This window comes from Neofelis nebulosa, chromosome 4, assembly GCF_028018385.1.
Source record: "Neofelis nebulosa isolate mNeoNeb1 chromosome 4, mNeoNeb1.pri, whole genome shotgun sequence".
Classification (NCBI taxonomy): domain Eukaryota; kingdom Metazoa; phylum Chordata; class Mammalia; order Carnivora; family Felidae; genus Neofelis; species Neofelis nebulosa.
The window spans coordinates 97,824,798-97,851,183 of record NC_080785.1 but is presented as its reverse complement, the minus strand read 5'-3'; the positions used below and the strand labels follow the sequence as shown (position 1 = coordinate 97,851,183).

Below are 26,386 nucleotides of genomic sequence, written 5' to 3'. Positions count from 1 at the left end.
CCCAAGGTAGCCTACCACAGTCTCCAGTTCAGTCCTGTCTTTACCATAGTTGTGGGTAGTGTGACAGATGTTAGTACTTGCTACCCACCCAAAATTATACAATGTGCTATGAAAATAAAATGTCTGTGCCAACTCCTTCCCACTGTCAGGTGTGACAAGAAATAGCAGGACATAAAACTTCTTTTTTTTTTTAAGTTTTCTTTATTTATTTTGAGAGAAAGAGAGTGAGAGAGAGAAAGCAGGGGTGGGGCAAAGAGAGAAAGAGAGAGAGAGGGAGTGAGAGAGTCCCAAACAGGCTCTGCCCAGTCAGTGCAGAGCCCAGGGCAGGACTCGAACTCGTGAACCGGGAGATCATGACCTGAGCCGAAGAGTCGGGCGCTTACCCTACTGAGCCATCCAGACGCCCCAGGACATAAAACTTCTTATATATACTTTTGACCGCCACAAAATGACCTCTCTTGGAGAGGGAATTTTGTTTTTTCACCCACGCAACTTCGTAGCCTACTGGCCCTGCTGTCTGGCCCCCCCAACTTGCCAGGTTGGCCCCCTGGGACACTTCCTGTGGGGAGCCGGCTATAGGCCATCCTTGTCACATATGCTCCGTGGCACCCTGGAGGCCTGATGGAGTTCATGCAATGTCCTAGTCATCTGGGCTGTCAGGTGCGTGGAGGAGAAGAGAGGTGATTTGTATAGCATTTCCTTTGGAGAAATGAAAATGTAGGGTACGGTTTGAGTTTTGCAAAACTGTGGGAAAAGAATTTGGGACCCATTTGAGAAAAGGGCCTTGCATTTTTCTCCTACCCATTTTTTGTTCCCTTTCTCCTTTATTTCTTCATGTTTGAAAATCCTGTGTTGTTTTCTTAAATTATGTCCCTCCCAGCATTCGTCCACGTGCATGTCTACACGGACAGATTTCTGACAGAATTAATACTGTCCGGGCAGGGACCTCTGGCTGAAACATGGCGGTAGGGTCTTTGGGCCCTTCACGTCACGGTACAGCTGTGTCCACCTAGAGAAGGCAGAGGGACGCCTCCTTCGTCCTCAGGCCTCTTGGCCCTAATGAGCAACTCAGTCCTCCACACATCCTTGCTCTGAAGGAAGCACGTCTGGTACTTTCACATCGTGCTGTGCACCCTCCATTCCTCAGGCTCCATGTTTTCCTGGTTATCTCCTCTCGCCCATCTAGGCACGACCTCATTTCCTTCATCTGTCCAACTGGGATGCCGGTAGTATCTTCTTCGTAGGGTTAACATCTTTCTAGCCCTTCGACTTTTCCGGCATTCAACCTAATGTCAGGCACCATCATTCTTCATTACCGTTCGTTGGAAGAATGTTAGATGGTTGGAATTATTAGGTTGTGTACCCACATAAAGCTAACTGGGTCACCAAGGAATGGAACCCACACTGTCCCTCAACAGTTGAGGTTCCTTGGTTGGCTCCCTTGCCTGTGACAGTGGGAGCACTGTGCACAGGGAAGCGTCATCCATTTGGAGAATAAAGGCTTGGTTTCTGAACAGCTTTATGGGATCTGTGACTTCCCAGACCCCGGCGAAATAAATATCTGTCGTGCAGAAGGGGGTGAGGTTTCCACAGTCAGTGTTTGTGGGCGTCGTCAGCTGGAACACGTCTCCTTTACGGGCTCTGCTGTCATCCTTGGTGGCTGCGTATTCCACTGTTCCCCTCAGGCTCGTCTGTCTTTGATCTCCAGGACATTATACTGGAGCTGGGTGTGAGGATGGCCACTCCGTGGGCCCCGCCATTACTTTCTCCATATTTGTGCACTGCGTATGGGGCCATCTCGAGTGAGTGTGTGCAGCTCACCCAGTTTGCCCAGAATGCTTGCAGTCACACTGTGGATGGTGCTCAAACTCGAAACCCTTGCTACCTACTTTCTGTGTGCTTTCCTGGACCACAGAGCGTGAACCGACAGCAGAACCAAATGGCCCAGTAGAAATGGTACGTAACCGCATGGATACTCACAGGCGCTCTGGTACTACTTTTCTTGCACCTGACACTGACCGTTCCAGACATCTTCTACCTTCCCAAGGCCTCCCTCCCTCCCATTTCTCCCTTGGAAAACGATCACGTGTCATGAAGTTATCACTTCCATTCTGCCCCCCGACACATGGACTATTCACGCTTGTACTGTTACAGTGGCCTTCAGGCTTTCTCACCTCAGTCTGTCCCCCCTGTCACAGCCTCATTAATCTTCTCTAAATGCCCCAGGAGTGTGTTACCCTCCTCCTTGATGGCTGTGGCTCCCATTGACAGCATCACCCAGACCTCTTGATCTGACTTTTGACTGCCTGCCCCCGGGCACCCGTGAGAATGCTCTGCCTTAATCGGGCCGTTCGGCTTGCCCTAGATCTGCAGTCATCCACATTGGGACGCCCTCTGATCTCGGACCCTCGTGTGGACACCCTGCCCTTGTTTGGGCCTCAGTCCAGGGTTATCTGCCTCGGTGCCTTTCCTGCAAAGCGTGTTTTGGAGAATGGCAGATAGACCACTCAAGTTGTTACCAATCCGTTATTTATTTCTGCCAAGTGTGTGGTAAGTCTTCAGTAATCTTTAAAAAAAAAATTTTTTTTAACATTTATTTATTTTTGAGACAGAGAGAGACAGAGCATGAACGGGGGAGGGCCAGAGAGAGGGAGACACAGAATCTGAAACAGGCTCCAGGCTCTGAGCTGTCAGCACAGAGCCCGACGCGGGGCTCGAACTCACGGACCGTGAGATCATGACCTGAGCTTAACCGCTTAACCGCTTAACCGACCGAGCCACCCAGGTGCCCCTCTTCAGTAATCTTTATTACTCCCTTTCATTGTTCTGGACTCTGCTTCCCATGCCACGCCAGGCTTGCTTTGCCACCAGCCAGAACTGGATCTCATTTGTCAGGAAGATGCCCTAGGAGTCCTGCTGTCCTCTAATAAATACCCCTCGAGGGGAGCCTGCGTGGCTTAGTCAGGTTAAGCATCTGACATTGGCTCAGGTCATGACCTCATAGTTCATGAGTTCAAGCCCCGTGTGCTGACAGCTCAGAGCCTGGAGCCTGCCTTGGATTCTGTGTCTCCTTCTCTGTCTGCCCCTTCCCTACTCGCATTCTGTCTCTCTCTCTTAAATATAAGTAAACACTAAAAAAAAAAAAGGGGCGCCTGGGTGGCGCAGTCGGTTAAGCGTCCGACTTCAGCCAGGTCACGATCTCGCGGTCCGTGAGTTCGAGCCCCGCGTCGGGCTCTGGGCCGATGGCTCGGAGCCTGGAGCCTGTTTCCGATTCTGTGTCTCCCTCTCTCTCTGCCCCTCCCCCGTTCATGCTCTGTCTCTCTTTGTCCCAAAAATAAATAAAAAACGTTGGAAAAAAAAAAAAAATTAAAAAAAAAAAAAAATTCAGCAGATAAACAGACATCTCTCTGTAGGAACACATCCGCTAAAAGAAACAAAACCTATCTGTGCTATTAGTTATTTCATTGCAAGCCCCCTTCCTTCTCTCCATCACTTAAAGTTGGTAAATGACTTACTTTAAATAAAAATATTTTTTCATTATAGTTTTAACATCTTAAGGTAATTGGCAACACTAGTAGTTATAAAACTGATGATCCGTTTCAGATGTTTTGTAGATACCATAAGAGTAAGCATTTTTGACATGACTTTGTTCTAAATTACCTGGTTTACTTTGGCTTTCTCTTCACACTTTGGGCTTTGCCTTCCCTGGACTTAGCAGTTTTTAATTATGTAATTGTTTTTTTGATGAAATAACATGTTTCCCATTATCCTGCACGAGGACAAAGGCCACGTCTGTGCTGCTGAAGCCAGGTTGTAAGTGCCCAGCCCAGTGCCTGGCACACAGTAGGGATTACCTATTTGTTGAAGTGTGAATGAATGAATGAATGAATGGTGGGGCAACTTTTTAAAAAATTTATTTATTTAAAAAAAATTTTTTTTAACATTTATTTATTTCTGAGAGACAGAAAGAGACAGAGCATGAGTGGGAAGGGGCAGAGAGGGAGAGGGAGACAGAATCTGAAGCAGGCTCCAGGCTCTAAGCTGTCAGCACAGAGCCTGATGCAGGGCTCAAACCCACGAACCGCGGGATCATGACCTGAGCCGAAGTTGGACACTTAACCGACTGAGCCACCCAGGCGGCCCGATTGGTGGGGCACCTTCATTCCGGTATCCCAGGCAGGGTTTACAAAAAAGTTGGTTGTAAGAGGAATTTTTTTTTTTTTTTTTTTGCTGTCAAATTATATTATAAAACAAAATGTATTTTCTCAGATGGAGAAACTTCCGGTAAACTTTGGAAACATTTGAAGAAAGAAGTAAGGCGGAGATCAGGTCCTCTTTTTGTTGCATACGTTTTTTTGTGAGATTCTTGTTTGGCGCTTTGTATTTCCTTGGCGGTCTCTGCAGCCGCCTTTAGACATCAGACATGACCTTGCTGTTCCAATAAAGGTCGTGCATAGGGAAGATGTGCATATGCCTCACATTTAATACCAGTCTTAGCAAAGGAATACTTGGTTTCTTGTAATAAACTATTTCACATAGGAATAGCCAGCATCCTATAGTAGGTATTCCTAATTCACTGTTTTCATGGTCAGTGTTCTTGCATCTGACGGTGAAGTTAAATCTTTCGTTTTCGGGTGGAAAAGCTGTTCACAATGACTGCTGGCTCTGCAGCTCCTTGCCACCGGTAGCCCGTCTAGTTCCAGGACACGGGACGTGCACCTTCATCAGGGGGCATCTCTTCATCTTACTTGCTGATTCTTCATTGTTCTGAAACTTCTTGTCCAGGAGTGTTAGCTTCGGTGCCAGGAAACAGGTTTCTTGGGATGAAGCCTGTCTCCACCCTGCTGTGTTCTGTTGGTTCTTTCCTTGTCAGCTCGAAAGCTCAATGGGGGAACGCCAGCGCCCCCTTGGTTTGTCTGTCGTCCCCTTAGTTTTTAATTTTTGGGCTTCCGGTGCAACACATCGTGCTGTTACTCCTTACGGTCTCCAGCCCCTCTCGTTACTTTCTGGAGTGTATCAGCCAGAACGTGAGCTCTGTCTTATCACAACCCAGCGGGCTCATGGGCTTCTTAAATTTCCGAGGTTCCCAACTTCCAGAAATTCTTTTTCGTAGAACACGGGATTGCCTGTCCCTGGAAACAAGGTTGTTCCTCACCTGGCTCTCAGCTGCTCTGCAGTTCCTGGGACAAACCACAGATACGCCTCTGCACACTGTCAGTTGCTATAGTGTGGGCACAGGGCTGGGGTTCAAGCAAGGTGCTTTTATGTAGCTTGCAAAGAAAAGATTTGGGGAGCCATGGTTAGGTGTCTTCAATACCTAAAGAGTCACCACTAGGAAAAAACAGTTGTGCTTAATATAGGTGGTTTCTTTTGTTTTTTTGTTTTTTAATAAATGTTTATTCATTTTGGGGCGCCTGGGTGGCTTGGTCGGTTAAGCGTCTGACTTCGGCTCAGGTCATGATCTCACGGTCCGTGAGTTTGAGCCCCGCGTCGGGCTCTGTGCTGACAGCTCAGAGCCTGGAGCCTGCTTCGGATTCTGTGTCTCCCTCTCTCTCTGCCCCTCCCCTGTTCATGCTCTGTCTCTCTCTGTCTCAAAAATAAATAAACGTTAAAAAAAAAATTTAAAAAAATGTTTATTCATTTTTGAAAGAGAGCATAAGTGGGGGAGAGGCAGAGACAGAGGGGGACAGAGGATCTGAAGCAGGTTCTGCGCTGACAGCAGTGAGCCCAATGCAGGGCTCAAACTCACGAATTGTGAGATCATGAACTGAACTGAAATCGAACACTCAACTGGCTGAGCCACCCAGGCCCCCCAATGTAGGTGATTTCTGGATCATACATAGAGTTGTGTGAATGGCTTCTTTAGGCACAGAGGTCTCAGACACTGGGGTGGGTGGTGGGCACAGTGTGAGGGATTCTTGCAAGGCTGGATTGCAGTAGGTAGATAATTAGATAACTCTTAAAGTGACTTCCAGCTCTGCAATCCCATGGTTTTATTTATACAAGGACAGTTACTTTGGGGCAGTTTCTCTTCTTTCTTTTCCTTCTTTCTTTTTATTTGTCTTTTCTTCATTTCACGGAGCAGGGACTGTAGATTCTTTTTGCAGTTGAAGTCGAAGAAGTCTTATTCTGGACCATATCCTAGCCTCTTGCTTTGAAATGGTTATACTTCTCGGTGAGTTATGTTTGGACACTACGGAGGGAGGCAGCGCCTCTGAGTACAGTTGTACAGGTTGTTCACTGCACAAAGGAATCAACAAAGAAAGCTGAGCTTTTTGTACCTGTGTGTCTACCCAGAGGAAAGGTCCCTCTTTGTAATTTGCAAGAAGATCCACCCTTCTCATCAAGCTGAGTGCCAGAAGAGCTGGGTCTCCCCTCAGGAGGCATAGTTTTCTAATCTTTGTGCAGATAAGGTCCACGCAGCTAGTCATGACTCTGGAGGGAGATATAACACACATTTCATTCTTGGCTCATCAGGATTAGCAAAGTTAAGCCTAGACACACCTTTAATTTTATTGGTGGGCTGAACTAAGCACAGTGCTTAACATGGCCACCGATAGTGAGAAGTTACCTTAAGTATCCAGATATTTTTGCCAACTCACCAAGCATTCAAGTTCTTCCAAGAAGAACCGGCTGCATGTTTCACTTTCCTTCTGGTTGTTGGGCATTGTGGTAACACCGCCCTGTGCATTACCCTGAGTCCAGGAGTTCCCTTGACTCTTCCACTGACCACCAACCCTGCTGAGCAACGGCTTTGGTCAAAAAGCAGTCGATGATTTCTGGATGCCAGGCACATAAAACCTCGGGTTCTCAGACTTGGCCCAACCCAACTTGTCAGTGTGCCTGTGATGGGGAGGAATAGCAAAGAATCCAACGTCCCCCAGGCAAGCTTGGTTATTTCATAAAGTAACAACAACAACAAACAAAATGGAAACCAACCCCCACTCGGGTCACTAATCCTGGACAGCGGTTCTTTGAACAAACGTCCAGAGATGTCAGCTGTCCCCAGGGACGGATTCTTTCAGCCTGCCTCCCCCCTCAGTGGTGACTGCTCCTCCCTCCTCTGGAATGCTCAGGAAATGAGCACTCCACACCCACCCATTCACAAAAACCCTGGAAGAGAGCCACCTGGCCTCCACTGTTCTCCTCTGCCAGCTCCCTGTCCCAGTCCCCCAGCCCCTGTGCCTTTCTCAGGCTGCAACAAGTGAGGAGCTTGGGCTTGGCTTCGCCTGCTGCTTTAGCCCTGTGACTGTTGTACCGTGACCTCTTTCTCATGCCAAACACACTCCGTCTCCTGAACTTCATACACGCTGTGCTCATGTGCACGTTCACACATGACTCGCCGCCCTTGCTTTTCAGCCATCCCGATGCTTTTGCATTTCCGTTCCGTCTTCAAGACTCTTCACTGTTCCTTAATTACCACACGTCGGGAGTCCCCCGATTTTGAGCACCGAAGTTTAAAAAACACAATACTGTGGGAGAGACCAGCGCGGGGATGCCAAGGACTTACTTGTCCAAATAAGGACACGAGGGCTGGGGTGGCTTGGGATGCCGGAACACACATAAAACAATAACAAAAACATCATCTGCTGTTGCCATCAGTTCCAAACAAAAAGGCTACTTTCACACCATGAGGTCAGAAAAACACATTATCCAGCAGAAGACATTCTTTTGAAAAGAACGTCGGCTGTGTGACTGCTTGCCACCTTCTAGCCTGTCTTCGCATTCACGTTCTCTCCACCCAGCATACTTTTAGATTTCCAGCCAGTTTTCCGAGGCCGCTGCCGCAAAGGAATCTAAGAGAATGAGCCTCCAGCAGCAGAGTAAGTGCAAAGCGCACCTTTCTGGAGGCAGGAAGCCACCTTGGCCAGGGCCCATCCTTGCTCATGTGGCCATAAAACCCGAAGTGATAGGAGGTCCTTCATCCCCAGTCCCCCTCCCCCAGCGCTCTAACCCTGACACCTGCTGGTCACTGGGGATCCTATTGGCTTTGCTGCTGTGGCTACAGGGCTAGCAGCTCAAGGGACCCTGGGAGACCGTCGACAGCATGCAGCATGGCACGGTTTGCCAGAGCAGGTTAAAGGGTTGGGTGGGGAAGTCCCCACGCCTTAGAGGCCTTAGAGGCATCCCTCCCAGCACTGAGGGTCAGCCTGGCGCTCAGCCTCTGGGCTTTTCTCTCCCAGAGAGGGTGTGCATGTCAAGTATTTACAGTTAGCAGTGTGGAGCCTGCGGGCCAGACCAAGGAGGTGCTTGCTGGGCAGTGAGGTGCACCTGCTCCGTTGCAGAACACATCAGAACCGCCACGGGGTGGGGGCCAGAGACGCACAGGCTCCCACCCAGCCCCGCTGGGCTGTTCAACAGTTTGGCCCTTGTGGCGGAAAACCAAACACAGAAAGGATAAGAGAAACCGTTCGGGACTGGAAGAAGGGCTCCAAGTTTAGGGATGTCCTGAGAAATTTGATTTCCTGGTGGGAGGGTCTGGGCCGCTCAGACTGAAGCATCTTGGGTGTCACCTCACACCTTGCGCATTAAAATCGCTTTCCTGGGAGTGAGGCCGGCCGGGGAGGCGCTCACATACCCCGTGAGGCAGAGAGCTTCCTGCCGGCTTGAGGAAAATTCATTTCCATTCGGCAGATGTGAATTAAGAGCCGGCTCCATCATCGGGCAGGCCCAGACCTCCCTGGAAGGATTCCAGCCCCGCAGATTCCGCTGTTTGCTTGCTGAAGAGGAACTAGGGAATGCTGCATTTTATTTCAGACACACGTTTGCCTGAAAAGATTTTCTATCATCTCCCATTTACTGAAGTACATAGGATCTCCTCCTTAATCTTTTTCTTTTCCTTCTCCTTCCCCACCGCCCTGCCTTCCCCCCCGCCCAACACCTTTCTTTTGTGTTTCCCACTTCTCTTTCTCTTTGCCAATAATTCTTTTTTCCCATAGAGTTTCGCCTTCCTGTAATTTTTATACAAATTTGAAGCTGAATTTATGCTTCTCAGAACCAAGATGCTTTCTGCAAAATAGAGGGGGGGGGTTAACGTTCTAATCCAGTTCTGTATGTAGATATAAAATACTAAGCAGAAAAAGGAAATAAGCGTTTAGAGCCTGGTTATCGATGTGCTGACAGGAAAATTCAGGCTGCCCACCTGAATTCAGGGTACCTACCTGACAGACACACGGCCAGACCCGGAGTTAAGGACACATAGTTTCATGCCTGGCTCTGAAAGACCTGGGGCAAGTTATGTATCCTGTCCAGACCTCTGTTTTCTTACCTGTAAAATGAAGGCAGAATTTCGTGGTCTGTTTCTTTAAGTAAATCCACATCATAGTTGGTAATATTCCTGGCTGTCTTAGTCCCTTAAGCTGCTGCAACAAGTGACTGTGGGCTGCATGACTTCTAAACAACGGGTTTTTTTTTTCAAAGTTCTGAAGTGTGGGAAGTCCAAGATCAGAGCGCTGGTAGGTTGGGCGTCTGGGAAGGTTGGCTTCCTGTTTCCTAGATGGTCATCTTCTCTCTGAGTCCTCACACGGTAGAAAGAAAGGCTAGCTAGCTCTCTGGGCGTTAATCCCATTCATGACGGCTCCACCTTCTTGACTTCATGACCTCCCAAAGGCTCTACCTTGAGGCCTCCACTTGGAGTGAGTGTTCCAGCACATGGATTTTGGGTCCATAGTGCTGGCGTTATCTTGTAACTTTATATGGTTCCTTGATCCATCCATCTTTAAGCATTCGGAAGCCAGGAATTTGAACCTCAGAAATGTGTGTTTATTAAATGATGGCTTCATAATGTCGTACCCACTACACGTGTTAATCTCGGGATGGTTTGCTAACTCCGTAAATATTTGGAAAGGCCTTTGTGCTAGATTCCATTGGGTTTTTGGATTCAGAAGTTAGTAAGACATCCTTTTCCTGCTGTCTTTTTTCCCATTGTAATAAGAGGAAGTGGGAACTTCTAGAACTGGTGCCTAAGAGTGGGAAGTCAGGGCAGGCTTTGTAAAGCAGCGGGCATCTTGGCTGGGTATTATAGGATGTTGGGTCCTGAATGTCTCAGGGTAAGTTGTATGTGCTACGTAATTGCCTTTCCTAATGGCCTTTGATCTGGATGTAATATTGACAGACAAAGAAGTTAAGTTCAAGATTTTGGCGAGTGTGATAGAATGTTTTTAATTCTTTTAATGTTTATTTAGTTTTGACAGAGGGACAGACAGAGCGTAAGCAGGGAGGGGCAGAGGAGTGGGAGACACAGAATCTGAAGCAGGCTCCAGTCTCTGAGCTGTCAGCACAGAGCCCGATCCTGGGCTGAAATTCATGAAACCATAAGATCATGACCCAAGCCAAAGTCGGGTACTCAGCTGACTGAGCCACCCAGATGCCCCAAAAGAATCTTAACTAGTAGCCTGTCAGGCAGCATTTTACTGCGTGATGCTTTTGTCTTCCTCCAGTGGAAGTAATAAGCATTCTTGTATGCATGGCATATGGGGTCCACACGGGAGTTACAGTGAACAAGAAGGAATACAATAAATGCTAACAGTTTATTTGACTGCTCACGTAGCACACCATCCTAGAGCAAACCCATAGTCATCACGATTATTATCTCTTCTTTTATCAGTTTTGCTGTCTTTTATGGTTAATGGTAACGCCTTTTCAAAAATGGTATGCTTTTATTTCTACTTTTTGCTCTTTTCTGGACCTTTTCATGTGTCATTTTCTCTCCGAAGAGGCAGATTTAGGGGTCCAGCCTGGCTCTTGTGTAACCTTGGGTAAGTTCTCTGACCTCTTTGTGACTCAGTGTCTGCAGCTGCAAAATGAAGGTTCAAATATCCACTTCACTGCAATGATAAAAGGATCCAACGAGATAGTATGGGTAGAGCACTTAGCACAGTGCTTGGCCGGAGCGTAACGGCTGAGAAAAGAGTCACAGAGAGGTTTGCCAATTATCTTGGGTCACACGGAGCGACTGTCGGAACTTGGATCAAAGCCACAATGTTTGGCCCCTAGCCCTGCTTCCTTTTTAATAGGATACATTTGATCTTTGAATTATTTCACTGAATCTACTGGAGATTAGATAAGAAATTCAGCTATTTATGGCACCATGTGGTTGTACGGATATGTCCACAGAGTTTTGATTGTCCTGCTTCAAGAAGTGGGGCTAATCCCTCCTCCTCAAGTAGGGGGATGGACTTAATGACTGTTCTAGCAAATGGAGCAGGTGGGAGTGAGGGGAGGTCATTTCTGACATTAGGTCACTCAAGGATGATGGCTTTCTTCCAGGGTGGCTCTCCTGCACTTTCTTGGCTTGTTCTCTCTGGGTGACACGGCCGCCCTGCCTGTCCTGAGGTCACTTAGGCAGCCTGTGGAGAGACCTGGACAGACGCAGGAACCTGGCCTGCTGGCAGCTCCACAAGTGAGCAAGGAAGCACCTCATCCCCAGTCAGGCCCTGGGGTGACCGGGGCCCAGGTGGACGGCTTGACCACGGCCTCATGAGTGCGCCTGAGCCTGAGCCTCCCAGCTCAGCCACCCCCACGTTCCTTACCCACCGAAGTCGTGAGACAGTAGGTGTTTGCTGGTTTAGGCTGGTTGAGCGTGAAGAGATCCGGTTTTTGCTGCAGCGTATAATTAATGCAGGGTCTAATCTGCAGGATGAAGCTTTTGAAGCCTTTCGGGTTTGGAATTTGGCGTGTGCTGCGCTATGCCTCAGTTAAGCATCGCGGCACCGGTGTGGTCGGTCGCGGAGACGGCACTCCGTGTACCTGTAACTAGGGAGTTTTTAGGACTAGGCTTTGGGAAGGCCCTGCCTGACTTGGGCAAGCCAGAGCAGGACTGGCCTATACTTGCAGTTCACAGGCCCATGTCCCAACCTTCCCTAACTCACCTCCTCAGCAGAAACATTTAGAATCGTAGACAACCTAATCATAGGCATTGGATGAGAATTTGGGGTTACCTGACCCAGAGCCTGCCTTCAGCCAGATAAAGAGTAGTCTCCTGACTTTCCTGAGGAGTCCCTGAAGTGATTTGCCCAAGCCGCTCTGGCCCCTCAGCGGTTGGGCTGGGTGGTTTTCTTCTCACCTCAGCCAGGGTTGTTTGATTACTGGCACCAAAAACTGATCCCAATTCTTGCACCAACAGGAGTTTCTGGGATGACGTCAGAAGCCAAAAACGGTCCAAAAATCTAGTGAAGCAGGTGGCGTTAGTGGCCAGGAATGGTCAGCTGGGCCCTGAGGAGGGATAGTCTCTTATGGGCGATGAACTGTGGCCACTTCTCCTTCCCCCCTCCCTTCACCCAAGTCTCAGGTTCCCAGAAGAGACCTCGGCTGTCAGGGCCCGGAGCCCTCGCCGTCCTGAGGGTGAGGCTCCTAGAAAGCCCACCTACCATAGAGGAGTCCTTCCCCAAAGGAAGTCAGAGTTCTTTGGGAAGAAGAAATGGATGCTCCACAGCCAAAACTATGACAGAAGCCTACTGTATGTGCTTTGCTCTCCTCAGATTTTCTGAGAATTTTTATCTTGTTTCTCGTCAATATTCATCATTGCTTCTGCCCAGGAAGAGAACAGAATGAGGACTTCTCTTCAAAACCACAGCATTTCCAAAGACTGCCATGACAAAGTACCACACACAGGGTGGCTTAAAACACAGATGTTTACTCTCTTACAGTTCTGGAGGTTCGGAGCCCCAAATCAGGGTCCCCAGTCCCTCGGAAACCTCGCCTTCCTTGTCTCGTCTTCAGCTACCAGTAGCCCAGCTGTTTCTTGGCAATGGCCGCATTACTCCCGTGTCTCCTCCTGCCTTCCCGTGGCCCTCGACCTGTCTGCGCCCTCATCTTTGAAGGACACTAGTCCTGCTGGTTTAGGGCCCTCCCTAGTGACCTGATTACTTTTATAAATAGTTGCATTTCAGTATAAGATCCCATTCACATATTCCACGGGTGAGAGCTTTGACGTATCTCTTCAGGGGACACAATTAAACCCATGACAACAGGTGACTTATAACCTTCTAATAATTCTGCAGCATAGAGGCTGGACACACACTGCTGGATAGTTACAGCCACCAAGGGTCTTCTCAGGTGCTCTGGCTGTACTGGACAGCTCCGGAAAGCCTGGCTTTTAGCTTCCTAAGAAAACACTTGCGGCGCGGTGTCCAGTGGGTTTTGATTGACTTGGCGTGTTAACTACCCACTTGCTTTGAGAAAGCTGCCTGTGTTTAGGCTCAGTGGAATAGTGTGTGAGAATGACACAGACTTTAACCCGTAATTGAATGAGGAGTTCTTCATTACAAAGACATGTTGATGCCGGTTACAAAGAAAAAAGTGGATTAGCACGAAGGTGGGGAATCGTGCCCATGCAGAGAAGGTATCCTGGCATGAGCATGCTTTCCACAGAAGCTCCTAGAATATCGGGCTCTGTTTTGAAAGTGGTTTTTCTGTTTTAACTTTTCAAATACTGTATGTTTATTTGTAGAAAAATCTGACGTTATGGAGGGAAAGAAACCTACTGAAAATCATTGTTACAATTAACCTAAAAAACTATTCATTGTGCCCTGTTTTATGTACTGAATCATTCATTGGTTGGTGGATTTATTTATTGAGTCATTTATTGGTTGGTGGATTACTGGTTGCCATTGAATTCAGAGGAAGTAATCATTCAAGGTTAGTGTTGTGATGAGAGTGAAATCTCGGTTTGCATTTGTACCTCCTACCCCTAATTTTTGGCATTCACCGTACGAAACACGAAGTTACTGTTGACACAGCAGCTGGTTTTTCTGAAAATGGCATGTCCCGGGGATTCCCAGTGTGGGCCATTTGGAAGCTGGCGAAGGCTGGTCTTCTGGGGCAAAGCTTTCTCAGCCTCTGCCCCCGGTGCTCCGGACATCACCATCCTCTCCAGGTGGGGTGGTGGCTTTAGTCCCAGGAGGGAGTGCATTATTTTCATAAGTGTTCCACCATTAGAGTTCAGGAGTATGCGCCTTGTGTCCACCCAAGCTTAAGTGTCCCAGCCTCAAAACGTGTGACAAGACTGAGTAGGAATTGGCTATGACAGTCGTGGTTCATCCATCTCTGGAGCCAGGCAGGGTGGAGAGAGTCCTGCACCACCCTCGTCTTGGGCACGGTGCTCGTTTTGCTTTCTCCTGGGGTAGCTGAGCAGTTGGGCCCATGACGGCATTAGGGACATGTTAATTTTTGAGTCAAAAGCACCGTTACAGACGAGGCATTACGATGGTTCCAAATGGCAGGACGGAAACGGACATAGCACTTTCAGGTCATAGAACACTTCTATATACATTATCTCATTTTGCTTAGGATCCCTGAAACGGCCTGTGGGTGGGTGCGGCAGGTTTTATCCCCGAGAAAATGGATGTTCAGAGAAATGGCTGATCCCGGGGGACGTCCTCAGGGCTCTTTGCCACACGTGGCATTGGTATGCCACGAAGCAGCAATGGTTCACCTTCCTGATTCTGTAGGTGAGGAAATTGGGGCTCAGAAGTCTCAAGAGGGAGGGCTCCAGAGGTCTGCACTGGTAAGTTGCTGCAGTGGAGCTAAAACTTAGAGCCATTAGGATGGACGTCTCTGCAGTATATTGCGCAGGGGCACAGAGATGAGGGGACATGCACTTTTCTGTCCAAGCATTTGGATTGGTTAAATGAGTGCTGAAGAGGGCAGATGCAGGCATATTTGTGTGCATTCCAGCCCAGCGTTCGGAAGGGCATCCAGCAGTCTCGTCACTTCTCTGTGGGTGGCACCAGGAGGCAGTGGGAAACAGAGGTGCCTTAGAGCCCGACCTTCTGGGTTCAGAGCCTCACTCTTGCGCTTTCTCGTCCACATGGGCACCGAGACCGTGGGCCTGTGCTTAGCCTCTCTGAGCACCAATCTCCTGATCTGGGAAGAGAAAATAATACCACGTGTTTCCTGGGATTGTTGTGGGAATTGAACAAGGTCAATCAAATTCTCAGAAGTGGGCTGGGCACGCAGTAAGTGCTCGACAGATGAACTTGCTTCCCTTGAGTGTCTGGCGTAGAGCATATCAGACATCTCTGTTCCATCGGGTTCCGCAGGGTATCCTGGGAGAACATGGCAGGAGCAGCACTGGGACCCTTTCTTTACTCAGAGGTTGTCATGGAAAAGGGAGTTAGGCTTACAAAGACGAGTTCTGTGCCATCACATAATTATTCACTTCAGGGTGCAGAAAATGGCATGATGATTTTTAAAAAGTTATATTTTCTTCGAATTTCAAATCTCCCTGGAGGCAGAAGGCCTGGGAGAGACATTTTGTTAGAATTCAGATTAATAAATGGAGCTTGCCAAATAATCTTGCCAAATAATGTCTGAGAGGGGAGATCCTGGCTGACCATGTCCTCGGCCACTGAAACCTGGGGTGTTATCCCCAAGCTCCTGGCCGAGGAGAGGAAGGAGGGCTGCTGATGCCCCGGGAGGGGCTGGTCTGTCCCTCCAGCAGTGACCGGCCCCTTTACTGGGAGTCTGGGGCCTGTGGGACTGGGAACGTCTGGGGTCTGGTCTGATGCCTGCTGATGCCTCACATCTCCCCCCCCCCCCCCCCCCCCCCCCCACTCCTCTCCATCTTCCGGGGCGAATGACTGTCTCTAGTAGGGTGGCTGTGACAGATGCTGTGGGAATTCGGAGTTTGGGATAATGAGCTGTCATATGTCATTTCACTTAAACACAATAATACAAATATTTTGATCAAACATTTTCTCCAGCTGTTGAGCGAAAGCAATAAAAGCAGCAGGGAGTGCCAGTGAATTCTCTGTTTCCGAAACGCTTTACCCTCTAAAAGCTGTTGCCTATTAACTCTTTCTGCCTCTGTGTCTTCCCGCTCCTTTCCCAGCTCCTCTGATCTCCCACAGCGTGTCCGGGACCATAAATAAAAAGACCGAACTCAGGGCCGTGAAAGGGATGAAATTGTCCACAGCTTTTATTAAACGTCCCTTCTGCCGGGCTCAGAGAAGCCCCCGCTGCTGCCCCTTAGTAAAACCCGCTGGGCCTCTGGCCCCTGCAGCCAGTACCCAGTGCCCCCACCTGCCTCTGCCCCACTCCTGGGTGCAGTCCCCTGTCTCTGGGCTCACGTCCGGCTTTTAGACAGCTGTCTCTGGGGGGCACCTGGTGCTTGGCTAGAATCTGGTTTGACGGTGGATTTCTACTGTAGATTTCTGTTTCATTCTGTTTGCTCTCCCTGGCTCTGATCTGGCTCCTCAAATCCCCGCCTCCTTTCTCTACAGGCTGAGAGCATCTCAGGGGGGAAAGGAGGTACAGTTGTGGGCCAGGGGTCCAGAGGGACCCAGGAGCACAGGCTCCTGGCTGATTTCAGCAATTCCTTTTGCCAGTGGGAAGGAAGCAAGGAGCGTCACTATTCTGAAGGCATCCTTCAAGCCAAAACTCCTGAAAGCAAGGGCCTAGTCCCTACCTTAAAAACAAACAAACTATGATCTCAATTTTATTTTATTTTTAAGTTTATTTTACTTATTTTGAGAGAGTGAGCGTGGGAGGGGCAGAGAAAGAATTCCAAACCCCTGATACGGGGCTTGAACTCACCAACCGTGAGATCATGACCTGAGCTGAAAGATCGCTTAACTGACTGAGCCACCCAGGCACCCCATATGGCCTCAATTTTAAAAGAGGCACCTCTGACTCAGCCATGCTGCTGGGTCTGACATTTCTCAAGTGAGCCAGGGATGGGAACAGATCAGGTCCTTGACCCAACAGCTCAAAGTCAGCCCCTTCCCTCCCTTTCTGGGGAATGAATGGGGCTAACCTGCTTCCTGTTCTGGCCTGGTGACAGGTGCCATCCCCTCCACTTAGCACTCAGTCAGGTGCCTCCCATCTGTAAACAAAGTGAAAACACCCACAGGCAGCTCTTCCCTGGATGTCCTTTAGCCACTGTCTGGTCTCTTACCCTCTCTTCTCTCTCAAGGGCCACGTTCCTGAGGGTGTGGGAGGGCATCTCTATCTCTTCTGCTCTCTCAACCTCCCTCACTCCTGTGGTGTGGTGCACAACCCCCCTGTGCCCCAGGCAGCCTGGCCTCTGTGCATTTTGCTTGAATCTGCTTCCTCCCTTGGGCTCTTCCAAACCACTCACTGCTGGTTTTCCTGGGTCTCTGATATTTCCTCCTCACACAGCCCTGCTTTGTCCTCCTCTGTTCGTCTCTAACGATTGGCCTTCCCCCAGGTGTCCTCCTATCCTTCTATACCCTCTCCTGGCCAGTTTCACTCCCTCTGATGGTATCAGCTGCCCCGTGGGTGCACCTCCGGTCTCCAGGCTGGACTTGGCTCCGGAATTCCAGACGTGGACCCACCTCAATCCAGGCATCTAGCTGGAGCCTGGATGCCTTGGTTTCCTCAAACCCCACCCGTCCCAGATGGAACCGTTCTCCACCTGCCTCTCTTTGGGGCCCCTGCCTGCCTTTCCTCTTGGCCGCCCCTCACCCCCAGTGCCATGGAAGAGAGACCTTAGGAATCTGCCATCCGTCCACCCTTGTCCCTCATGCCTGTGCCCTGTCATCCTTCTTATCTATCCATCCTCTGCCCACTCATCCCCACCCCCAATGAGCCTGTCAATCTCTTACTCCTCACCGAATTCATCCTGCTGCAACCCAGTCTCCCTTACCACCTAGCCAGTACTTCCCAAGTGCCCGTCAGTCAGTTCCGTCTCTCCAGGGACATAGGCACGGTCTCATTTTCTTCCACGCGGCTCTGGGGCAGTGGTTCTCAAAGTGGGTCCCCTGACCAGCAGCATCAGCACCACCTGGGAACTTGTTAGAACTGCAAGCCCGCCCTGCCCCCCCACCCCCCTACTGAATCTGCAGCTCTGAGGGTGGGCCCAGTAACTGGCATTTTAACAAAACAGCCACGTGTTTGGAGCCACACTGAAGTTGGAACACCCTGCTGTGAAACAACCCCCAAGATCCTTACAGGTCCCCAAGCTCAGCCTGCTGCTCTGTGTCCCCTGTTCTGCAGGTCCCCTCCCCAGGCTCCCACTCACCTTTTTTTTTTTTTTTTTTTTTTTTTTTTTTTACTTTTTATTTATTTTTGAGAGAGAGAGAGAGAGAGAGAGAGAGAGAGAGAGAAAGAACACAAAGTTGGGGGGGGGGGCAGAGAGAGGGAGAGAGAAACCCAAGCAGGTTCCACATTGCCAGTGCAGAGCCCGAAGTGGGACTCGAACTCAAGAAGCTACAAAATCCTGACTGAGCCGAAACCAAGAGTTGATGCTTAACTGACTGAGCTACCCAGGGGCCCCAAACCACTCACCTCTGTAACAAGGCTTTTCTTGAAGGAGAAAAGGCTTCTCTGACCCTTTTCCTTCCTCTCCACCCCACTACCCACTGCTCACCTAAGTGCCATCTTTTCTCCAGGACTTTGAGCTGGGATCCTTGTGACACGTGGGTCCCTGTGCTCCTCTTGGGTGGAAGGCCTGTCAGGCTCTTCCTGTCCACAGGGCCCACACAGCCCCTGGGAAACAGCGGTGCCGGGAATCGATTTTTACTGGTTCACCTTCTACCAGCCGGTTCTGGAGTCCTGAGGCGGTGTGTGACTGAAGCAGTCCAGAACAATTCCTGGTTCTCATTATCCTATCTAAAATTTGGGGATTCAGAGTAGTTGAAGAAGTGAGAAAAAAAATTGTGCCTCGGCGACGAAGCAGTTATGTGAAGGGTGTATACGTGAAATGGGAGCATCGTGAAAAACTATTGTGACTTGCTCCTAAAACTTCCTTTCAAACCCAGATGCCTCTTGGGCTGTCTGTTCTCGTTTTCCGCTTTACTTCTTCATTCCTTTCCGTTTTCCTCAATAGGATGAGATGGAAGTAAAGTTTTGGAGGTGTTTTCCTATAGAAAAGAAGGGCATTATGTTTGGCTCTTGGTCCCGAGTTTATTCGAGAATGTGGCCCTTCCATGATTTTTTCTTTCTTTTTCTTTTTCTTTCTCTTTTTCTTTTTTCTTTTTCTTTTTCTTTCTTTTTCTTTTTCTTTCTTTTTCTTTTTCTCTTTCTCTTTCTCTTTTTCTTTTTCTTTTTCTTTTTCTTTTTCTTTTTCTTTTTCTTTTTCTTCCTCTTTCTCTTTCTCTTTTTTTCTTTTTTTTTTTTTAACTCCATTGAGGACCTCTGGCTTTGGATAGGAAAACACGCAGGCTTTATTTAGGGGGCACAGAGATTTGTCGTAAAGCTCTAATCCATGAGCAATCCCTTACTCGTAAGATTCTGTGTTATTGTGTTTCTTTTTTCTCTTGTAGATTTATTACATTAGCGCTTAATTACTCTTCATGACAGTATTAAATTTCATGAGTGATTTATAGTTTTAATAGAGACTTGTATGATTTATTGCAGTTGGCATTTGAGGTTTACCAACTTCTTAAAAGCCATGAGTACCAGAATTGCTTAATCTGACCCTGTCCAGCACAACCACAACATGGGCGAAACCCCAGATTCAAGTGTAATAAGATGATGCCTGCACCGTCCAGACCATTTTCGTTTGATGTTACAGTTTCCTGTTGTGATATGTGTATATGTGGGGGGCGGTCGTGGGGTGGGGCTGGGGGTATAAGTGTGTTCTTGAAGAAGAAAGAGAGTGGAGTCCTTCTGTTTTTTAAATATGCGCCCCAAATGACTTCCTGTGCTCTTGCTCTGGGTGGGTGGGAGGGTGTGATGTGAGGCCCTGAGGTACACTGGCGTGGGGGAAGCTGGTGACAGGCGTGGGGCTCTGTCTCCATCTGCAAAGGGGTTCTGAGGCCAGGCTGAGGCATCTGGCTGGAGCAGTGGGGGCTTGCCTGCTGTCCCACAGGTGACTTCAGGTTTCAAGGGCCACTGACCCTCTCCGCTGTGGGGTCCTTCACAGCTGCCAGAGAGGCACTGGCTCTAATCTGCTCATGATCCTTCCCGCAGGCCTTACCGTGTGCCCCAGGTGTGTGCTGGGAGGGCCCAGAGCTGGTATCTTCGAACACACTCCTGTCCTGGTCCCTGTCCGGAACTTTCTGTCTGTCGGTGCACCCACTTGTTGCCCGGGAACGCGTGTCTTTCCCAGGCACAGCACTGCAGCTGTTGGTAAAATGAATATTGTTTCAATGGGATGTTACTTCATTGTTTTAAACCAGGGGTAGCTGCTCACTTTGGTGTTTTCCCAGATGATTTTATTGACTTGAACTTCTAGAAAAAAGGTGTGCCCTCCCCGCTCTGCCTTCTCCCGAGCAGCCCTGTGGATAATCCTCTAGGGCCCTCAGCCTCGGGGCAGATAATCTCTTTGGGGTTATCTGTTAATTACCAGTGAATGTGTGAAGTATTTGTGAAAGGGCTTTTGAAGTGAGTTCCACGCGCTGCTGCTCGGGCTTGAGCGCCAGGCCCCCCGTTTCCTGGGCGGAGGGTTTCCCGGCCCAGCTCGGTCCCCCTCAAGTGCTGGTATTCTCTCGCTAAATTGTTTGCCTTTCTAATGAAGTGAACTGTTTGTTTGACTCTGCCGTGGAAGGTATTTAACCGGGACTAAAGTAAACGTTGGAGACATTCAAATAAGCCATGCATATCTGCTTTGTGAAGGGAAGGAAAACAGTCTGGCCTCGCTCCCCTCCGGGAAGAGTCGTTAAGGAACTGTTGAAATGATAAACGGAGCCCAGCGAGCGGATATTGCGGGGCCGGGCTGGGGCTTTGTGCTTGCCCTGGCGGGCCTGGGAATTCCTCTGCCGAGGCCACAGGGGAGGAGAAAGCCGTTCAAGTCTTGCAGTTAGTAATTGTGATTTATTTATGTGGAGAGGGACTTCTGCTTCATTCAGTCTTGATTAAAACCAGCCAATTAGCCCTCAGGATGGCTGGCGGATGGTGGGGCGACTCTGTTAGCAGTAGGGGAGGCTGGCTAGCCAGAGGGGGTCTCAGTGGGGACCGCCTGCATCCTCCAGGGCCAGACATGTTGTGGACCTGCAGCCTGCTGAGCTGGGTCCCTGAGGTCTGGGAGAAGTGTCTGAGGCGCTGGGGCGACTAGACCAGAGGTTGTGTGGCTGAAATAAGGGCCCCCCAGGAGGAAGGCCCGCGCCATTCCCGCCTCAGGCCGGGGTGGAAGTGGGCTCCCAGGGATAACTGCGTGGATGGATGAGGAGGCCTTTGAGCTGCTGAAGCGGCAGGATACCTGTGAGGGGAATTATTGCTGTACTCAAGGTGAGCTAGGTGATTTGTGGGGCCTACTGCCAAAAGAAAAATGGCGGGCCCCTGCTCAAAAATTGTTAAGAATTTCAAAATGGCAGTGGTGGAACATTAAAGCAAGCGTGGGCCCCCTGAGTGGGGGCCTGGCTCACGCTTGTAGCTCAAGGAAGGGTTCTCTGTACCTGAGGCCAAGCTTTTGCCAGTTCCTACCTGAATGCCCTTAACCTCCTGTCTTCTCTCACCCCTGTTCTCTCATTTGTGAAATTCACAGAGCAATCAACTACTTCACCGAGTAGTTGTGTAATACAATTTTGCAACTGTGTGAAAAGTGGGGCACATGGGTGGCTCAGTGGGTTAGGCGTCTCACTCTTGTTTTCGGTGTAGGTCATGATCTCAGGGTTTGTGAGTTCAAGCCCTGCATCGGGCTCTGCGCCGACAGTGGGGAACCTGCTTGGGATTCTCTGTCTCTCTCTCTCTCTCTCTCTCTCTCTCTCTCTCTCTCCCCCTCGGTCTCTGCCCCCCTGCTCCTTCTCTTCCCCTTTCCCCCCCACCGCCCCTCAAAATAAATAAACTTAAAAAAGACTTTAAAACTATGTGAAAAGTGTTTAGGGTAATCCTTAGCACACAGTAAGTCCTCAGTGAATGATAGCTATTTGAATGTTCTGTGGTTGTTTTTTTGTTTTTTTGTTTTTTTTTTTTTTCCTTTTCTTTTCTCTCTCCTAATGGTTGAGCTGACAACCTTGTGTGGCTAATCTGGAATTCAGGGGACAGAGTTGGGTCTTTGCTACAGAGCTCACTGAGAAAGGCATGGAGAACGCTTCATGTGGCTTGTGACCAGTGAAGGCTTGAGTGTAGGGGGAAACTTGGGCTGAACAATCAGATGAGGTCTGAAGTTGAAAGTATCTGTGTAAAGGTGTTGACTCTCCATGTTTATTTGGATGTTGGTATTGAAGAAGAAGCACTTAGGATCAACACTAATGCCTTAAATGTGAGTACTTTAGTAGTTATGAACCACCTTCCCCTGTGTCACTTGGCCCTTGGACAACATTGTGGAGTAAATAGGGCCGGGTCTTACTGGCTTTTTTATGTGGGTAAAAAAAAATACGATTATAGTCATTACTGTCATTTGTTTCTATGTAAATCTATAAAATATGGTTTAAAGTGGGAAGCATTTTTAGCTGTGTGGACAGAGGGAGAGCAGCCATTTATTATGGGGAGGGTGTACCTTGTAGGTACTGCCCTATAAAGGCTGCCACATGCATTCATTATTCAGTGTGCTAAATGTTTGGCCTTCTGATTTTGGACAAGGGGAAACTGAGTGGGAAGCATGGCTTTTCTAAAATCTCCTACGGGATGGGTGATAAATTTTGTGCAACTAGACGTTAGCTCCAAGATGACCAGTAGGTTACCATCAACTTGGTCTATTTCGTGGAATCCGTTTTTAAACCCATGCTTTGGGGGCGCCTGGGTGGCTCAGTCAGTTAAGCATTTGACTTCAACCCGGGTCATGATCTCACGGTTCATGAAAAAAAAAAAAAGATTTTTTTTTTAAATAAACCCATGGTTTGTTTTAAATACATCGAGATTCTCAAATTATCGTTCTTGGGGTCTTTATTAATACTTACAAACAACAAAGGGTGAGAAGCAGCCTTGCTGTCTGGAAATGTGTCTAGACTCCTCTCTGGCAAGTGGAAACTCACTGACAAAAGTGTAGGATACAGTCATCTTTGGAAGGGTGTGTCCACCATTACCAGGGGTGATGCATGTCTATGTATTGAGGCCATAGTCCCTGGGGTTTTGGGGTACGCAGGTATACCAGGTGTTGATATTGACTCCAGAAGTAGATCATGTTCTCTGCCCTCAGAGGGGAAGAAGAAATGGACATCATTGAATTTAGACACCTACTAAGTGTAGTTTGTAAAGGCTGGGTCCCATGCAATTGGTCTAGAAGCCAGGGTTACTTTGGAGAGAGGGAAGAGAGGACCCAGGAGGAGATCACATTGAGAGCCTGGGCCTTTTTAGACAAGGTGACAGCTGCCGCGTCCTGATGGAGGGCCCAGGGAAGAACCGGCCAGTTAGATCACCTCCTGAGGAAGTGCATCTCTCCAGGATCGATGCAGAGGTTCGAGGTAGGATGCAGGCCGGTGGGCCATAGGCAGCCTTGGCAGCAGTTGGGAGAAGTGACCAGGCGAGCTTGGGCCTCAGGGAGAGAGATGCAGGCAGCAATCTCAAAGGCCCTGCTCAGTGAAAGTAGTCTTAAGACCATTGGCCTCTCTGGAAAGAGGTGTCGCTGGGGTGCCTGAGTGGCTCCGTGGGTTAAGCATCCGACTCTTGGTTTCGGCCCAGATCATGATCTCACAGTTCCATGAGTTCGAGCCCTGTGTCGGGCTCTGTGCTGACAGTGTGGAGCCTGCTTGGGATTTTCTCTCTCTCCCTCCCTGTCTGCCCCTCCCTGTCTTGTGCCGTCTCTGTCTCTCTCAAAATAAACTTAAAAAAAATTTTAAATCAAGGGTCCCAGACAGTGCCCAGCTGAATAGACTAGAAGGTTTGTTGACACCCCCATTTATCTACCATTACCTCAGTCGTAAAGCAGAATTGTGGCAATTCGAATTCCTGGTGGACGTTTTTGGGCAGTTTCACTTGTCTGGACAGTAGGAAACATGGAGGAGACGAGGGAAGCAAGTGGCCTCTGTTCTCTATAGGCATGATGAGGAGTTGTACCAGAAGTTTGGGGTGCGAGGTGCCTCTTGCCTGCAGTACAGTTTAGACATCCAAGGACATCACTGTGAGAGCAGGTACTTCTAGAGACAACAAATCGGACATAATCTGAAATTTATTTAGCAGCCCCAAAGGAAGTAGGCTAATAATCAATAAATAGGAAGTCAGATGAGATGGTGGCCAAGGAAGGGCAGCCGACAAGAGAGGAAGTCCCACTGTGAATTTTGGCGAGTGGACCTCGGAGTTGTTCTGAATCCACATGCGGGCAGCTCTGGGGGTTTTTATCTGTACACCCAGAATGGACAGCAACGTATACACGATGGACCTTTGAGGGCATTCCCTTCTGTTATGCCCTCAGCGTGGGGGCCGTGCACGGACAGTGGACGAGGCAGGTGAGAGGTAAGGTGAGTGACCCTGCTCATCAGGGGCTGACAGGACACACTGCCAGATGGCCACTGTTCCAGGAGGGGTGGAGAGAGAGTTCAGGCATGAGGTTATGATGACCTTAAATAGATTTTGGGTTTTTTTCCTTTGAATTTCATCCTTCCTGGGTCCCTACTATCTGTGTGATGAGTTGATAAGCTCAGCTTTATTCATGGACCAGGGAAAGTCTCAGGCATTGAGCGTTTCCACACTTTGGTCACCTCCATCATTAATGATGGGGATGCCATGGCGGTCAGTGCCATGTTAATAGAGCACTGTTCTTAAGCAGAAAGATGTTTCCCTCAAGTGATGCCATTTGATATAAGGTAACGTGGCCAATGTCTTTGTACGCATGTGCAAAATATGTGCCTAATAGCTCCTCTAGGATTGTGGAGGAAGTAGTAATATAAGAAAAATGAAGAACATTTCAGTTCTTGCATTCCTAGGAGCCAAAAAATGTGAAGGAGGTTTTTTTTTTTGTTTTTTTTTTTTTTTGTTTTTTTTAACCCTATCGGCAGTGGATTCTCCCCCTTCTCTCTCGTTTCCTTGCTCATCCCTGCAAGGGGATCACTTTGTGTGCTTTATTATTTTACAATCATGGCGAAAGAAGCACTTAAAATAAACTCTTTGCCTAAATGCTTTGTGTGCTCCTGCTTCACGAGGCTTCATAGACAGTGAGGATTCAGAGTTTAAGGAAAGTAGAGCCTTTCAGTGTTCCCGGTGTGCAATAAATGTGCTGGAATTTCAATGGATTCCAAAGGCGTAACAATAATAGCATTAAGAGCTGGCCAGCGCCTTTGATGTTATTGACAAAAAGAGGGAGAGTGTGGGCAAAGGGGCCCCTGTCATTTTCTGTCCTGAGCTTTTAAACTTTTGACCTCCAACCTTTTGTGTCAAAGAGCTTTTTCCATATGGGTGTTAGCCCTCTCAAGTATCCTGAATTCACTGAAGCATCAACATTTTCTTGGCGGGAAAAGGACATTCGGCATCTTGGAAAAGGCCCAACGTGGGGAGGGCATTGATTTCTGAGCATCCGCCATTGTCCGCTCAGCCTGCAGCGGGGTGGGTTTGGATGGGGGCTTTGAGTGCCCACATGAAGTGACTGGCTGTGCGGCAGGCAGCCCTGCAGGGCCGAGATGACGTTGCCCAGGGCATGCAGGCATCCCTCAGGAGGTGGCCCTGTGCATGTTCTGAACGTGGGCAGCACCTGGAATCCTGCACAGGGAGGATTACAAAGAGATGGCAGGTGCGTCTCTGGGTTCCCCTGCTTTTGTGGGAAGGCCTGTGCGGTGATGGAGCAATCTGCAGCCCCCACGTGGGAGACTGGCCTGGTCCACCACTGCCATTGCGTGGCCTCAGTTTCCTTCCTTGTCTTCCCTGCCTCCTTTACCTTTCTTATAATAAATATTTATGGGGTTCCGACACCCCACCTGGCCCCATGCCCAGATAGCCTGGGATGGAAAGCGGACAATCCTGATCTGACAGTGTGCCTGCCAGGACAGGGACTCATTTCCTTGTCTCCTGGCATGGTAGTGGGACAGAGTAAGCGCTTGTCTTTTTTGGGAGCGGTTATCCCCCACAGCCATGCCTACAGCTCAGTCTTGAGTGGTCCCATACTTGTGCGAGGGGGACCGCTTGCGTAGGGGCGCAAGGGCCGTCTGAGAGCTTAGAGTCTGGTGGGAGAGGCAATGACCGAGCACGAGCAGGTGCAGACAGAACTGCACAGGTGGTTCCATCCCACCTGCATGCCGGAGAAGGGAAGAAGGAGCAAATATTCCGTATGAGGGTCCCTAGGGAAGCTTCACTAAGCAGGTGGCATTTGCATGAGTCTTGAAGACAGAGTAGGAGTTGAGCAAGAGGGCGTTTGTTCTCGAGTGAGGGGACAGCGTCAGAAACAATGGATGGCTGCGCACGGGAGCACTAGCATGGGGGAGTCTCTGGATGCAGCCAGGTTACTCTGTAGGTTTTAAGGATATAAGTCTGGAGACGTTAGTTTAGATAAGAAATGATAAAAAGCTTGAACTCTTGACAGTGTCAGTAGAGTCTCAGAGCGCTGGCTTTGGAGCGAAAAAGACACTGGCTATGTCATGCTCTCCTGCGTTTGCCTGGACAAGACCCGTAACCATCT

At 49.0% G+C, this 26,386-nt stretch overlaps 1 protein-coding gene across 5 annotated transcripts in view; it reads left to right on the top strand.

Moving 5' to 3' along the window:
- GLI3 (GLI family zinc finger 3) overlaps positions 1-26,386 on the top strand; it is a 281,330-nt gene that overhangs the window by 122,096 nt on the left and 132,848 nt on the right. Inside the window, exon 1 of one of the 5 annotated variants that reach the window (XM_058725478.1) lies at positions 20,322-20,703. The exons of the other annotated variants lie outside the window; for them this stretch is intronic. Within the exon in view, the coding sequence (XP_058581461.1) occupies positions 20,580-20,703 (124 nt within the window). The 5' untranslated portion in view covers positions 20,322-20,579. Of the gene's footprint in view, positions 1-20,321; positions 20,704-26,386 lie in introns of those variants that run through there. 5 annotated transcript variants of the gene reach the window in all.